Source organism: Cololabis saira, chromosome 2 (genome assembly GCF_033807715.1).
Source record: "Cololabis saira isolate AMF1-May2022 chromosome 2, fColSai1.1, whole genome shotgun sequence".
In the NCBI taxonomy this organism is placed as follows: Eukaryota; Metazoa; Chordata; class Actinopteri; order Beloniformes; family Belonidae; genus Cololabis; species Cololabis saira.
Window position 1 is genome coordinate 4139296 of NC_084588.1, and position 14364 is coordinate 4153659.

The window sequence follows — 14364 nt, forward strand, 5'->3', positions numbered from 1 at the left end:
CTAGTGGCTCCTGGAGCTTTTAAAAAAATGTTTGACCTTTTTTTCTTCCTTTTTTTTTCTTTTATTCTTTTTTCCTCTTTTTTCCCTTTTTTTTCTTCTTTTCCTTTTTAATCTCGACATTTCGACTTTTTTCTCAACATTTCAATTCTGCCTGTATCTGACATCATCACACTACAGGCCACCGATTGGTCGGGGGGTTGGAGTCAGACGTCTGAGTCAGGAGGAGGAAATCAGAGAAAGAGACTCTGACGGATTCTTGTTCATTTTATTCAACCAGCAATGGCAGCAAAAGTCTGTTCTGATCCAACTCTGAGGGTCAGATGTTCATAAACCTGGTGCTGAGGAGAGAATTGAAAAGATCTAGACGGAGATAAGGAACGACCAGATCTACCAGGAGCTCTGTCTCTTCATAGCTGCTCACGGCTCCAGCTGACTTTTCAGCAGCACAGAGACAAACTAAAAAATTAAAAAGCGTTGCTGCTTGAATCTTCTCTTACTCTCATTTTTTAACTTGATATCAAACACAAGTCACAGATCCAGCAGCACATCTATCATCTCCTCCAGGTTCTACATCTTTAGTGTTGTTGTCTTCTTCCTTTAGATACACAATCAAATACGTCACAGCAGCTTCACTCCAACCTCCTACTTCTGCTCCAGGAGCTGAATTGTAGTGGAAAAGAAACCAGGCCCAGTTGAGTCGAGCCAAGTAGGTTCTAGTGGAAACGCGCCATTAAACCACAAACTTGGCTAAAAACTGGACTCTTTTTCATTCCAGATTAAGATGTGTCCAGCCCTCTCACCCGGTATGAGGGTCCCCTCTTCCTCCGTGGGTTTGGGCGGCCCAGCGGTCGGGCTCAGAGGCTCCGGGGCAGAGGTTTTGGAGTAGAGCATGTCCAACAGGAACTTCTTATCGTCAGACAACGTGCTGGACTGTCTCTGCACGGGAAACGCTGCACACACACGGGCACATGCATTAAGGAGCTTTTGTTACTTTAACACCAAACAGAAAAACCTGGTAAACAGCCAAGATATCTGGAATTAAAGTGTTTTATGGACAAATAAGCTGGAATAACAGTCAACTATGTTCAGAATAAAGAAGAAAAACAGAGGGAACAGTAAATAAAGAGGGCGGGACACATGAGGAGAGGAGGTGGGGAAAGGGGTTTCTAAAGATAGTAGGGCATCATGGGTAATTGTCACTAACCTGGGTTGTTCTGGGACTCTTTTTGTCCATTTGTGTCCAAACTACCGGAAGTGGAAGCTGCACACAGACAAACACAGTCAGGTGTTACAAAGATGGTCAACTGTCCTTTTAAACACTGCGATAGATGACAGACAGCCTGGTTGATCTGACCGAGAACCCACACTCGCTCAGTCTGACACAAACCAGGGAACTGCAGTTCCTCTACTGACCACTAGGGTCCAGATCCAGACCTGCAGTTCCTCTACTGACCACTAGGGTCCAGATCCAGACCTGCAGGTCCTCTACAGACCACTAGGGTCTGGATCCAGACCTGCAGTTCCTCTACTGACCACCAGGGTCCAGAGCCAGACCTGCAGTTCCTCTACTGACCACTAGGGTCTGGATCTAGACCTGCAGTTCCTCTACTGACCACTAGGGTCTGGATCTAGACCTGCAGTTCCTCTACTGACCACTAGGGTCTGGATTTAGACCTGCAGTTGGTAGCAACTCATTTCCGGTTCCAGTTCGTGAAGCAGTCGTGAACTCGTGAACGCTCTTTTCTTCGTGTGTGTGATTTATTTATTTATTTTTTTTAATCTTTTGTTTTTTTGCACAATAGTTGTCCTTATCTCTTTGATTCACTGTGACCGGAAAAGCCGGAAGCTAAACAAAGTATCAACTAGTGCTCTGGGGGGGTACTGCACCGCGGAGAAATGGAGTGAGGGAGAAGTCCGAAGGTTCACGACGCCGTCACGGCAATGGCGTGTGCTCCATGTTGGTTTAACGCACAACCATAAATCAGGCTTCAGCCAGCCAAGCTAAAAAAGCTACGTTGTGCTCACTGAACCACCACGTTCTCCTGGTGGCAGAGTTATAACCAGTTCTCGAGTTGAGGGGGGGTGAGGGGGGATGGCATCCTCCCTGAAATAAAAACGGTCCAAATCATCCCCCCTGTAAAACTGTCCCTCCTTTCCATCCCTTATGTCATTTCATCAATGAATGTGGTTTTACTGCTATTTACACATTTAGAGTCATCACCAGAAAAATAACTTATTTGACAATTTTCACCTGTTTCAAGTACATTTTCACTTGAAATAAGTAGGAAAATCTGCCAGTGGGACTAGATTTATCTTCTTATTACAAGCGAAAAATCTTGTTCCACTGGCAGATTTTTCTACTTATTTCAAGTGAAAATCTACTTGATGACATGGAAAATTGTTGTTTTTTCCAGTGATGAGTCTTGTTTTAAGTGTAATGAGATTTCTTTACTAAAATGAGACATTTTAACTAGAAATAAGACAAATATTCTTGTTAACATTGTGAGTTTTTGCAGTGATCCATTTTACTTATCCTGTGAAGGACAGAGTCATATTGATAAGTTTAGAAAACAGTTTTTATTGTTGTGTTTTGATGTATTTGATGTAAGCCCAGTGGATATTTAAAGCTTACAGAAGGCTGCATTTAACTGCTGCTATGTCATTCCTGCAGTATTTCTGCAGGTGTTTTGGTCACTGCTATTATTTGTAATCTATTATATTATTTGTAATCAGCACAAATTATCTGTCCCCATATGATAAAATCCACCATCCCCCCTGATTTTCTTTTACAACTCGAGTACTGGTTATAACTGAAGTAACCCCACTGCTATCGTACATGGAAATGTAGTGTGTGGACTCCATCCTGTTACCATGACGCTGGTTAGCTGCCGAGCCGCCGCCAGGTTCTGCAGCCGGTTGAGGACTCGGAGTTATGACATCATCAGACGAGGACAAACGGGACTGGCTCAGGTTCTTGCTCCGCCTCTTCTTCTCCCACTGGGTGGCGGCCAGACTGCGCAGGAAGGTTCCTCTGTGGGGGGGATTAGATGATTTTAACAGCAGCACCCCGATGAACAGCCATGTTCTCTACATTTACTCTTTTTCCTCCGTTTTACTTCATTCTTTTTGGACTTTATCACATGACTGCACATTTTCTGGATCAGGATGAATTTCATTTGAAAAGTGAAATAAATAAAAGCTTTGATGGAAGAAAGCAAGAGAAAAAGTGTAGATGCCAGGAAGTAGTCAGAGCCACACCGTCGGTTTAAGTCTGCACATGAGATCTGGCGACAAGAAAAATGTAAAAAACAGACATCTCAATCTCTGGAAGCAACATGAAAACAGAACCCAATCAACAGAATCAGTCAATTGCTTAACAACCAAAACAAATTTAAGATTAATTTTCATTCCTCAAAAAGCCAAACCAACACCAGCAATGAACTCCACACAGTTACAGAGATCCAGAAACTTGGCTCAGGAGCAGATCGATGTCAGCCCGCCACCGGTGACACACACACACACACACACACACACACACACACACACACACACACACACACACACACACACACACACACACACACACACACACACACACACACACACACACACACACACACACACACACACACACACAGTGTTGAACTGTGAGCGTCACCGCTGGGCCTTCACCTCATCACAAAAGAAATCACCGTGGAAAAAAGCAACTGAAAAAGCAAATGCTGTCTTCCGCCATTTAACTCCGTCTCTCAACGGCTCTCACCACTCTGCAGAAATTCAATGTTGGGACTTCATGAAGGCCTCCGATCTTTTGTTTAATTTCCGCCCACTTGAAATCAAACCATGATTGGTCAATTTGCCCGTCACTCTCCATACCAAAACACATAGCTTGGCCTTCCCCGGGATTTGTGAAGTCCTAACCAATGAATGAGTGCGTTTACATGGGAAGTTAATTCCTTTTTAATTCAGAATTAAAGTGAAATCTGATTTAAAATGAGTAAAAATTACCATGTAAACACCTAATTCCGAATGAAAATGGCCAAAATATTTTTTTTTATTGAATACTTTATTATTATTACCATTATTATTATTACATTTATTATTATTTCTTTTTTTTTTAGTCCTTGTCTGAAGGCGTAGAAGGCCCTGAAGGTTCCCCACTGCCATATTAGGACATCACTCCAGCTTCCTTTCTTTTTGTACCGCCTGAGCCGAAACCGGAGATAACCAATAACCAGTTTAATCTCGTCCTTAAACTTGTCTCTCCAACTCTAACCAGACGCTGAGAACCAGTCTAGTCAAGACCAGACCTCAGCAGGACCAGGTCTGGTTGGGTCCTCACCAGGACTACCGGTCCCCACTTTGTCTGTGATTAAACCAGTGGTCTCGTGAGGTAACATAAACAAGAACACACACACACACACACACACACACACACAACTCTGTTAACACACATGAATCTGCAGAGCGACGATGAAACAACAAACTCAGATTTATGATGCTAATATGGGAAATGTTTGGGCAGAAATCAGAGCAGCAGAACCAAAACAAACACACTCACACACACATTCCTGGCTGCGCTGGGAGGATGGCGGTCCGAGGACAGTCTGACATTTTGGAGGAGCGGCGCTCCTTCCAGATATCAAACATGACATGTAACTTCCACATGAGAGCCTGGTCACGACGGGTCAGGATCTCCTGACAATAAAACATCTGGGTGTGGATCTCTGGCTCTGAAACGTCTGCGATGACGTAACAGCAAGGTCCGTTTGTGTTTCGTCTGTTAAACGTCTAAAAGACGCAACTGAAGTTTGAGTAACTGAACCTGCACGGATCATTCAGACACTGACGGTGAGGTTCCTGAGGTGCTGGTTCTGGACCGGGTCCAGGTCTGGGCAGACCGGATCTGCTGGGCTCGGCTCAGCGCTCAGCCGTCTGGACTTCTGCAGCGGCGTCCAACAATCACATCGCTCAGATTCCAGCAGAACTAACACTTTCTGTTGGTCTGGACCGAACCGCAGCTCGGCTGAAGAGACCGGAACCGGGGAGCCCAGGCCCCGACGGGAACTAGGACCGGGTCTGGAACTGGAACCAGGAACTCAAGTCAGGGTAGTAACTGGCACTAGGACCCAGACCCGGACTGAGGGACTGGGATGAGGGACTGGAATCCAGATGGATACCAGGACTGGGATCAAAACCAGGACAGGAGCAGGACTGGGAACCCACAGAGATGATGGCAAGGACACAATGAGTGCTTTTACATGGGAAGTTTAATTCCTCTTTAATTCAGAATTAAAATTAAATCAGATTTAAAATGAGTAAAAATTACCATGTAAACAACTAATTCTGAATGAAAATGGCCATTCCGAATTAAACTTAATTCCAAAGTAAGTGGCTGGTTTATTCAGATTTTAAATCCGAATAAAATAATTCCGTGATCATGTAAACACTCATTCTGCTTTAAATTAATTCTGGTCTTTCTTTCTGCTCGTTCCCTCGCCCGTCTGTCTCCATGACCTTATATTCCTGCTGGGCTGGTTTTCCTAACAAAGTTTCAAGATGCAGCAGCAGTAAACGCTGGTCAAGAGCAGAGACCATTTATTTAATAAATAGAAATAATTAAAAGAACAGATGGAAACAGGAAACATACAAAGTGTTGAGCGTTTCAAAGTTGTAGCGGCTAAATTTGTTTTTCTTCCGGTAGTTTAACTTCCGGTCCCCCCCTATCCAATCAGAACCTTCCCAACCCCCAGACCTGGAGAGGAATTAGATAAAGACCATCAAACGTGTTTTCCATGTAAACCTTAATTCGGATTTACTATTTCCATGTAAACTCCAAGGAAAATAGTTACATTCGGAATTATTTAATTCAGAGTAATTAATTCCGAATTAAAGAACATCATGTAACCGTGGCCAATCCAGATTAGTGAAACGACTGGAATGAGAACGAGGAACCAGGCCGAAATTACAATGAGGACCGGGACTAGGGCCAGCACCAGAACTGGAACTAGAACCAGAACCGGGACCCAAACTAGCACCCGGGCTGGACGTGGACTGGGCACCAGAACCAGGACCTGAACACTAAGACCTGGATGTAAACTTGGCCCCAGATGAGATTAGGACCAGGACCAGTGTCTTTCAAATCCAGATGTTTTACTTTATTTACTTATTTGTCTATTTTTATTATAATGGATCATTTTTTTATCTTTTATTTGTTTCGTTTTTACAGTTATATATTTAATTATTTCTCTTATTTTATTAAATTTTCGTACTTGTGATTCCTCAGTGGGAGCGATTTTGACTCCGGTTGCCATGACGACGGCCTGAGGTCCGCTGCGTCCCTGTTAGCTTCATAAATAAAGTTTGATTTGATATTTAAACACCACCACCACCACCACACACACACACACACGGCAAATCCCAAGAGAAGCACTCCATCCCAGCACCTGTCCCTGCAGTTCCCAGCATGCATTGGGGCAGCAACAGTACTTACTCAAACCTCTTGAGAACCGGCTTGTCCTGATTTACACTACAGTCATCAGAGCTGCAGAGACACAACACACACCTGAGCAGAGTACACACACACACACCTCAGAGTGTCAGGACGGCTCTGTCCTGCTGCAGGTTTCCCATCATGCATCAGCAGGAGCTCAGCTGCACAGAGGCAGAGAGAACACTCCGCCCTTGACAACAGCAGATGGGTGTTGTGCAGCCTCCGAGCCACTAGAGGATGCCGATCGTAATATATAGCATATTATACCAAGGTCTGTGTGAATACTTGAGTCAAATTCCCTGATAACTTTAATATCATTGCGCTGGATCAACTGCCAGGTGGTAACCACGGCAACGGAGATTCAGAGAAGAAGAGCCGGCTACCGCAGAACGGGGACAAGTGATTTTGTCATTTCTTTTAATTTATTTGGTGAATTTGCGGGGACTTTGATTCTTTGAAACAAATCTATTTCCTGTTTGTTACTGCAGCATAGCCAAGCAGAGTTAAGCGGACTAGAATATCTCCCGTTGCTAAGTCGTATCTCTGGTCCGTCCTAGTTACTGGAGAATCAACACTGTGTCCATTAATGACCTTATGGGACGGTAGTGATTGTTCCAGGTATTAGTCAGACCCTCAGGTGTGACCAAAGAAACTGAGTTATGGCTTGTTAAAAAACTTACCAGGTCCCAACAGCTGCAGACGAGAGATTAAATAGTCGCTCAGCTACTCAGCTGTGACTTGTTATAAAACTAATGATTTACACTGAAAACACATTAAAGCATGAATAACTGATTTAATATTAGTTTTTTGGTAAGTGACCGTGGTATAAGCGGGATAATGCCCTTCCAGGTGTAAATTAACATAAATATATGGACTTCGCGGAGGCAAACGTCCATATATTTATGTTAATGGACACCTTGTTTATGTTAATGGACACCTTACTTATAGCATATTTCATTTATTCAAAGTGAAATTCTAAAGGGAGCTTTTTTTTCAACATCCGTAACACAAGATTTAGTTTCAAGGTCAGAATCACTTTTTTTCCCCAAATCAGATTTTTTAATTAGTAAAATGTCTGCATTATTTTCCACATATACAAGTTTATAAAAAAGATTTTCTTGCAAATTTTTGAAATGTAAAATGAACAATTACAGCATTTCTCCCCCAAATTTGCTGATTTATAGTCACATCTTTAGGGATTTTTTTAAAGCTTTGCGGTTGTGTCTGAGCTTATTTCTCAATTTAAAAAATATAATGTTAGTTTATGTCACACACCGGCGTTGATGAGCAGCCGACCCCGACCCCAACCCCGACCCTTAACCCCAACCTGAACCCCGAGTTTAGAGTTTAAAGTTTAACCACCCGTTTGGGCAGCTGAGCACCAGAACGAAGGGCAGACACACGAGGAGGACAAATACTCACCAAAAGAGCTGCTCAGGCTCCACAGAGCTGGAGGAACGAGGGAGGACGGGAAGAGAAAGAAAAACAAGGGAGGAAGAAGTTTGGAGAGGAAAAAGAGAAACATTAGAACAAGAGACAAATCTTGTGTTTTCATGGAGAAAAGAGAGTGAAAGACGTTGGTAAAGGGACTCCACAGATCAGAGGGACCCTGCAGCCACAGGGGGGCGCCACAACGCCGCCATCAGAACCCATATTTACGGAGAAATAAAGCCAGCCAACCTCCTTTTATGCAGATATATCCCTCAAACGTGCACTAAACCTTTAACATTAACCACATACCTCAAGTTCAGAGGTTTTATGCTTAAAAAGTTTACGTAGGGACAAACTCAGCTGCAGTGATGATTGTCAGATTGAATTGATCTCACGTAGACGGACATTTGCCGGCAGGTGGAGACCGCCGGTCACGTGTCACGTCAAGTTACGATACACAGACCGTGTGTTACAGAAGCACACGGCAAAAACATGGGCGGAAGTCTACCTAGCTTCCAAGAACTCGAAATTTGGAGATTCAAATTGTGACTACACTGAAAAACTCAAAATCTTAACAAGAATATTTGTCTTATTTCTAGTTAAAATGTCTCATTTTTAGTCAAAAGAGATCGCATTACACTTAAAACAAGACTCATCAGTGGAAAAAACAACAATTTTCACCTGTTTCAAGTAGATTTTCACTTAAAATAAATAGAAAAATCTGCCAGTGGAACAAGATTTTTTGAAAATTTACTTGAAACAGGTGAACATTGTCAAATAACAAGTTATTTTTTCTGGTAATGACTTTAGTTTTAAGTGTAATGAGATTTTTTGACTAAAAATGAGACATTTTAACTAGAAATAAGACAAATATTCCTGTTAAGATTTTGAGTTTTTGCAGTGTAATCCTAAATGCAACTGTAGAATGAGATTAAAACCAAAATTCCTAACAAATCTGCCTTTCTGACTGACTTCGATCAGAGAACACAGCAAAGAAGTCAGAATTGTGATGAAAGAAGTCAGAATTGTGATGAAAGAAGTAACAATTCTGATGAAATTCAACCGCCCATTACTTTTTCTTTTGCTGCCATCTTCATCATTAGAAGATGGAGCTGTGGATGGGAGGAGTCTTCCTACATTTGTATTGCTGGCTATCTCACCTAGCCTCAGCCAACTCACCTAGCCTCCATCAGGGCCTCAACTAACTAACCAAGTCTTATTTAGTTTCAGCTAGTCCAAGCTAGCCTCCGCTAATTAAATGAGTTAGCCTCAGCTAACTCACCTAGCTTCACCTAGTCTCTTTTAAGCCTGGTTTAAGGTTCTGCGTTAAACCTACGCCGTAGACTACGCGGGAGTCTCTCCGTAGCCTACACCTAAGCCTGACCTGCACCTCCCAAAAAATGTAACTTCGAGGCGACTCAGACCCAACGCAGACCGAGAGGGCTGTGATTGGTTTACTTGGTAGCAACGCATTTCCGGTTCTGGTTCGTGAAGCAGTCGTGAACTTTCAGCGTTCTTTTCTTTGTCTGTGTGTGATTTATTTATTTTTTTGGGTTGTTTTGGTTTTTTGAACAATAGTTGTCCTTATCTCTTTGATTCACTGTGACCAGAAAAGCCGGAAGCTAAACAAAGTATCAACTAGTGTTCTGGGAGGGTACTGCACCGCAGAGAAATGGAGTGACGGAGAAGTCCGAAGGGTTCACGACGGCGTCACGGCAACGGCGTAGGCTCTGCGATGGTTTAACACAGAACCTCAAATCAGGCTTTAGTCTTACCTAATCTCATTTTACATATCTAGCTTCAGCTTGATTCAGCTAACTCACCTAGCCTCAGCTAGTGCAAGCTAGCCTCAGATAACCAAATGAGTTAGCCAACAGGGTTTATTTTTCGAGTTAATCTTGAGCTCTCCAATCTGAACTTCAGGAGTATCTCAGTCTTGTCCTGGTTGGGTGACATTTTGAACTTAAAGGGGACCTATTATGGCATCTAATACCTATTTTAAACAGGTCTTGAATGTCTTAAAAACAAGCGTTTGATTGTTTTTGCTAAATAAATCAGAAAATCAGCCTCTAAACCATGTCTTTATCTTCCCATTCTCTAACCTCATTATCTATGCAGGATTCTGAGTGGGCGGGGCTATGATAATGAGGCTCTGTGCTGATTGGCTGCCTGAATGACGCGATACACCGCTACGAAAAAATGGTGGAAGCTCCGGCCGGCGGAGTTAGTTGTGGCCGTGGTTTCACACATCGGAGGCCAACCTATGGAAATCCATCCCGTCGCTACGTAACGACGGTAGCAGAATCTGAACAGCTCGTAGATCCACGTGACACTGGCGGCTGTACAGACACTGCAGAATCTGGTTACTTTCCTCCTTCTCTGAGTTGGCAGGCTGAGGGGAGACCACTTTATATATGTTAAAGCAAGAAAAAAAATGTTTTTCATAATAGGTCCCCTTTAAGCGGCCCCCCATCCCTTCATCTGTAAAATGAGTTGAGTTTACAATTCAGATATAAAACTCAGGTAATCACAAACAACATTTTGGACACAGAAATGATTAGTTAGTTATTAGTTAGTCTACAAAAGTTAACCAGCCCAACATAATCCAGAAACAGTCCAGACATATTCAGGAAAGATTTTAAAGAATTTTCAGAAAAAGTTTGGGAATTTGAAGTGATGGGATTTCACACAGAAGTGAAACGTTCCAGAAAGCTTCCAGAAACACTCAGAGATGATTCAAGTATGAGGATGAAATCTAAAAGAGTCAGACTTAGTCTCAGAACATGAGTGAAATGATGAAGGAACGATCGGGATACCGTAACCAGGTTAAGTGGATATGATTACAAGATAATCCAGTTAAATTCCACGGAAGTTCCATAAACGAACCAGAGCCAACGCAGACATGTGAGAAGATAATCCAGGATCAAAGCAGAGCTCCGCAAGCGTTACTGAAAACTTCAGACACCTACCAGAACCTTCCACACCACACAGACTGGGAAAAACCGCCTGGGCACCAGTCAAACCAGTCCCACAGAGAACGCTATGACGTCTGAATCAATAGGAAATCTCTAACAAAACCTTGTTACCATGGTTACCATGGACACCAGAGCACCCAGTACAACTTCACTTACTTGAAACCAGTCTTGGTGTCCGTCTTGGACTGATCTGCACTCGGCTGAGACGATGACTTCTCCTGGAGAGAGAGGTCTGAGGAGGACGAGCTGCAACACACACACACACACACAGAGTGAGGGAACAGCCAATAATGGAGAGAGAGACTGGTTTCTAAACACATTTTCTGCCAGTTCATTCCGCTATGACTGTAATGTGTTTGTGATCCCAGCTCACATTAATTCACCCTCTTGTGACCCCCTCTGGACAAAGTTGGGACTGTTATCTTCAGATATTTAGCTCCAGTTGAGGAGAAAATGGGAATCAATGTGACTACAGTCAGCCGAGCGCCTTGCAGCACCTTAACCTTAAGGCACGGGTGTCCAAAGTCGGTCCTCGAGGGCCGGTGTCCTGCATGTTTCCCTTTTTTTATCAAACCGTGATACAAGGAGCTTGGTCATCAACAGAACTATCCAGACTTTGATGACAAGGTGGTGACGAGCTTAATTAGAATCAGATGTGTTGATGCAGGGAACGAACTAAAACATGCAGGACACCGGCCCTCGAGGACCCACTTTGGACACCCCTGCTTTAAGGGGTTTGTGTCTTTGCCCGTGGGACCCGGCCGGGTTCAGCCCCAAACGGCGTCATGGGCCCGCCTTCCCGTAGGCCCACCACCCGCAGGAAGGTCCATGACAGGCTGGTGCATTGTGGTCTGGGTAGCAGTCGTGGCGGGGCCTCAACGACCCAATCCCTGGACCAAAACCCTCACAGTGGGGACATGGAATGTCACCTCGCTGGGGGGGAAGGAGCCGGAGCTTGTGCGTGAAGTTGAGAGATACCGGCTAGAGAGAGTCTGGCTCACCTCCACACATAGCTTGGGCTCTGGAACCCAGCTCCTTGAAGGGGGCTGGACCCTCCACTACTCTGGAGTTGCCCAGGGTGAGAGGCGGCGGCTGGTGTGGGCTTGGTTATAGCCCCTCAGCTCAGTAGCCATGTGTTGGAGTTCACCCCGGTGAACGAGAGGGTCGCTTCCCTGCACCTTCGGGTCGGGAAACTGTCTCTCTCTGTTGTTTGTGCCCACGGGCCGAACGGCAGTGCGGAGTACCCGGCCTTCTTGGGGTCCCTGGGAGGAGTACTGGATAGTGCTCCAACTGGGGACTCCATTGTTCTACTGGGGGACTTCAACGCTCACGTGGGCAATGACAGTGATACCTGGAGAGGCGTGATTGGGAGGAACGGCCTCCCCGATCTGAACCTGAGCGGTGTTTTGTTGTTGGACTTCTGTGCTAGTCACCGTTTGTCCATAACGAACACAATGTTCAGGCATAAGGGTGTCCATCAGTGCACGTGGCACCAAGACACCCTAGGCCGGAGGTCAATGATCGACTTTGTTGTCGTTTCACCTGACCTTCGGCCACATGTCTTGGACACTCGGGTGAAGAGAGGGGCTGAGCTGTCAACTGATCACCACCTGGTGGTGAGTTGGGTGCGCTGGCGGAGGAGCAGGTTGGACAGACCGGGCAGACCCAAACGGATTGTGAGGGTCTGTTGGGAACGTCTGGTTGAGCCCCCTGTCAGGGACATCTTCAACTCCCACCTCCGGGAGAGCTTCTCTCAGATCCCGGGGGAGGCGGGGGACATCGAGTCCGAGTGGACCATGTTCTCTGACTTTATTGTCGACGCAGCGGCCTGTGGATGCAAGGTCTCCGGTGCAGTGCTCTGCCAACAACGTTTACGGTGTGGGTGGGGAGCTGTTAACGTCGACCTGGGACATTTTTGGACGGTGGAAGGAATACTTGGAGAATTTCCTCAATCCGACTGACATGCCTTCCACTGAGGAAGCAGAGACGTCTATCACCCAAGCCGAGGTTACTGAGGTGCCCGGTGCTCCTGAGTAACAGGGCACCGGGGGTGGATGAGCCCTGAGTACCTCAAGTCTTGTTCATGAGTGAGGGAAAGATGGAGCGTGAGATTGACAGACGGATCGGTGCAGCATCCGCAGTTATGCGGTCGATGTACTGGACCGTCGTGGTAAAGAGGGAGCTGAGTCGAAAGGTGAAGCTCTGGATTTACCGGTCAATCTACGCCCCTACCCTCACCTACGGTCATGAACTTTGGGTAGTGACCGAAAGGACAAGATCGCGGATACAAGCGGCCGAGATGAGTTTCCTCCGCAGGGTGGCTGGACGCTCCCTTAGAGATAGGGTGAGGAGTTCAGTCACCCGGGAGGAGCTTCGAGTCGAGCCGCTGCTCCTTCACATTAAGAGGAGTCAGCTGAGGTGGCTTGGGCATCTCTATCGGATGCCTCCTGGACGCCTCCCTAGAGAGGTGTTCCAGGCATGTCCCTCCTCCCTAGGGAGGTATTCCAGGCATGTCCCTCCTCCCTAGGGAGGTGTTCCAGGCATGTCCCTCCTCCCTTGGGAGGTGTTCCAGGCATGTCCCTCCTCCCTAGGGAGGTGTTCCAGACATGTCCCTCCTCCCTAGGGAGGTGTTCCAGGCATGTCCCACCGGGAGGAGACCCCGGGGAAGACCCAGGACACGCTGGAGAGATTATGTCTCTCCGCTGGCCTGGGAACGTCTCGGACTCCTGGGCTAATATTGATAGGTATTAGCGGTTACAGGGGGCGCTGCAGATCCGTGGACTGCTGTCGGCAGCCCTGAATTCTCTCAGTGTTACAGACCTGCTGCTGGCCAAAGGCTCCTCAGAGATGGAGCTGGCTTTGGAGAAGAGCCTGGACTTCCTGCTGAGACCCAGAGCCAACATGTGATGGCTGAGGAAAGAACGACTCCTAGTGGTGGAGATGCAGCAGAGAGAAGGAACAACAGAGAGAAGGAAGAGGGAAACATTGATGATTAAATCAGAGACAGTAAACCTTCACCAAAGACACCCAAAATCAGAAGAAAATAGGTTATTCTGAGATCAGAGATGAGAATTATATGTCATGAGACAGAAGTGGAAGGAAAGGTCTGCAGTCCTGTGGAAGTTGGTTTCTGCTGCACAAGCTCTGGGTTAGCAGCCAGTTTTAATGTTGTGCGAAAAGTCATCTCTTCAGGTTTCAGCATTAAACAATGCTTATGGTGAGAAAAGTTAGGTACGGTTAGGTAATCCTTAACATTCACCCTGAGTATGCAGCAGAAAAGAAAATAAAGTTCTCAGAAAAGTGCACAATTATATAGAAGTCCCAGGATAGGTAACACTGACGCTCCAAAAAGAAGCCGCTGTAACATTTTAACGTTTTTAATGACTGACAATCAACAGCAGCAGCTAACTAGCTCATCATTATATATATATTATATATAATATTATATATTTTTTATCATGCGCC

General features: G+C 45.3%; 1 protein-coding gene across 6 annotated transcripts in view; it reads right to left on the minus strand.

The window, feature by feature from the left end:
* The window catches only part of fhod1 (formin homology 2 domain containing 1), a 73473-nt gene that overhangs the window by 18664 nt on the left and 40445 nt on the right, over positions 1-14364 (minus strand). The window contains exons 11-17 of one of the 6 annotated variants that reach the window (XM_061736286.1): positions 13720-13827; positions 11056-11145; positions 7916-7942; positions 6494-6544; positions 2871-3031; positions 1205-1261; positions 801-950 (exon numbers count right to left, since the gene is read on the minus strand). In XM_061736286.1, coding sequence (XP_061592270.1) covers positions 801-950; positions 1205-1261; positions 2871-3031; positions 6494-6544; positions 7916-7942; positions 11056-11145; positions 13720-13827 — 644 coding nt within the window. The remainder of the gene's footprint in view (positions 1-800; positions 951-1204; positions 1262-2870; positions 3032-6493; positions 6545-7915; positions 7943-11055; positions 11146-13719; positions 13828-14364) is intronic. The other 5 variants (XM_061736313.1, XM_061736296.1, XM_061736321.1 and 2 more) reach the window with 5 other exon arrangements.